The sequence below is a fragment of the Nerophis lumbriciformis genome, linkage group LG28, assembly GCF_033978685.3.
Source record: "Nerophis lumbriciformis linkage group LG28, RoL_Nlum_v2.1, whole genome shotgun sequence".
In the NCBI taxonomy this organism is placed as follows: Eukaryota; Metazoa; Chordata; class Actinopteri; order Syngnathiformes; family Syngnathidae; genus Nerophis; species Nerophis lumbriciformis.
Window position 1 is genome coordinate 34,515,567 of NC_084575.2, and position 1,026 is coordinate 34,516,592.

General features: G+C 45.2%; 1 protein-coding gene across 1 annotated transcript in view; it reads left to right on the forward strand.

The window, feature by feature from the left end:
• Positions 1-1,026, forward strand: part of LOC133571081 (transmembrane protein 237A-like) — a 22,384-nt gene extending 21,358 nt beyond the window's left edge. The window contains exons 11-14 of the mRNA XM_061924125.1: positions 311-384; positions 456-543; positions 613-734; positions 801-1,026. Of these exons, the coding sequence (XP_061780109.1) occupies positions 311-384; positions 456-543; positions 613-734; positions 801-865 (349 nt within the window). The 3' untranslated portion in view covers positions 866-1,026. The remainder of the gene's footprint in view (positions 1-310; positions 385-455; positions 544-612; positions 735-800) is intronic.

A 1,026-nucleotide genomic window follows, 5' to 3' on the forward strand; every position in this document is an offset into this window, starting at 1 on the left:
GTTACTCAGCCAGCGTTTGTGGGTCTGATGGACCCGTTGCATTTTGTGGCTTTTAATGCCTCACAATCAAACACTTTTATGTTCAAATACTGAACAGATGATTATTGGGATAAGGTAAACATCTGAACAGATGTTTATTGGGATAAGGTAAACATCTGTTCAGTATTTGAACATAAAAGTGTTTGATTGTGAGGCATTAAGAGCCACAAAATGCAAGGGGTCCATCAGACCCACAACCGCTGGCTGAGTAACAACAATATGAACATTACACAAGGGTTAATGAAGTAAAAAAACAAACTTGTGTTATTAGAGTCAACCTGGCCAGGGTTTCCATGGCGATGCAGGAGCTGATCACACTGGACCCGGTGGCTATCGCCTCATTCTGTGAGTTTAGCGTAATTATTTCCATCAGGGTTGTAGATGTGTAGTAACGTCTGTGCTTCCTTGGTCTGCAGTGTATTTCGCTGCGTTGGTGCTTTCTCTCAGCCAGCAGACGACGAGCGACCGCATCAACCTCTACCACGCCTCCAACTCCACACTCTGGTAACACCCCCCCAACTTTTCTCTCTCTTACTTTGCTACTTTGATTGAGATGATGGTCACACCTTTAAGGCCAGAAGGGTCGCAGCAGCAAATACTCCACACTTGGGTGACGGTCAACCTGGTGGTGGCGCTGCTGGTGGGCGTGGCCTGGATCTTCATCACTGTCCGACCTGAGACGGACTATACCGAAAGTGAGTTTGAGAAGACCCAGTGGTTTTATTCCGACTGAAACAAATTAACCTGGCTTACTTCTTCAGGTTACCTGGTTGCCATGCAAATTGAACCCCCAAAGACAGACGACAAGTCAGAACTGAGCACCTAAAGACGGCTCTATTGTCATTTTGCACATACACAATGTTGTTTTTTGCACTCTTCATGTAATGTAATTAGGGACCGCAATGTCCCTTTGGGACAGAGGTCCCTATTGTATTTCGTGTGTTTTATTATTATTATTCCGCCGCCTCTTTGAGCTGTAATTTGACC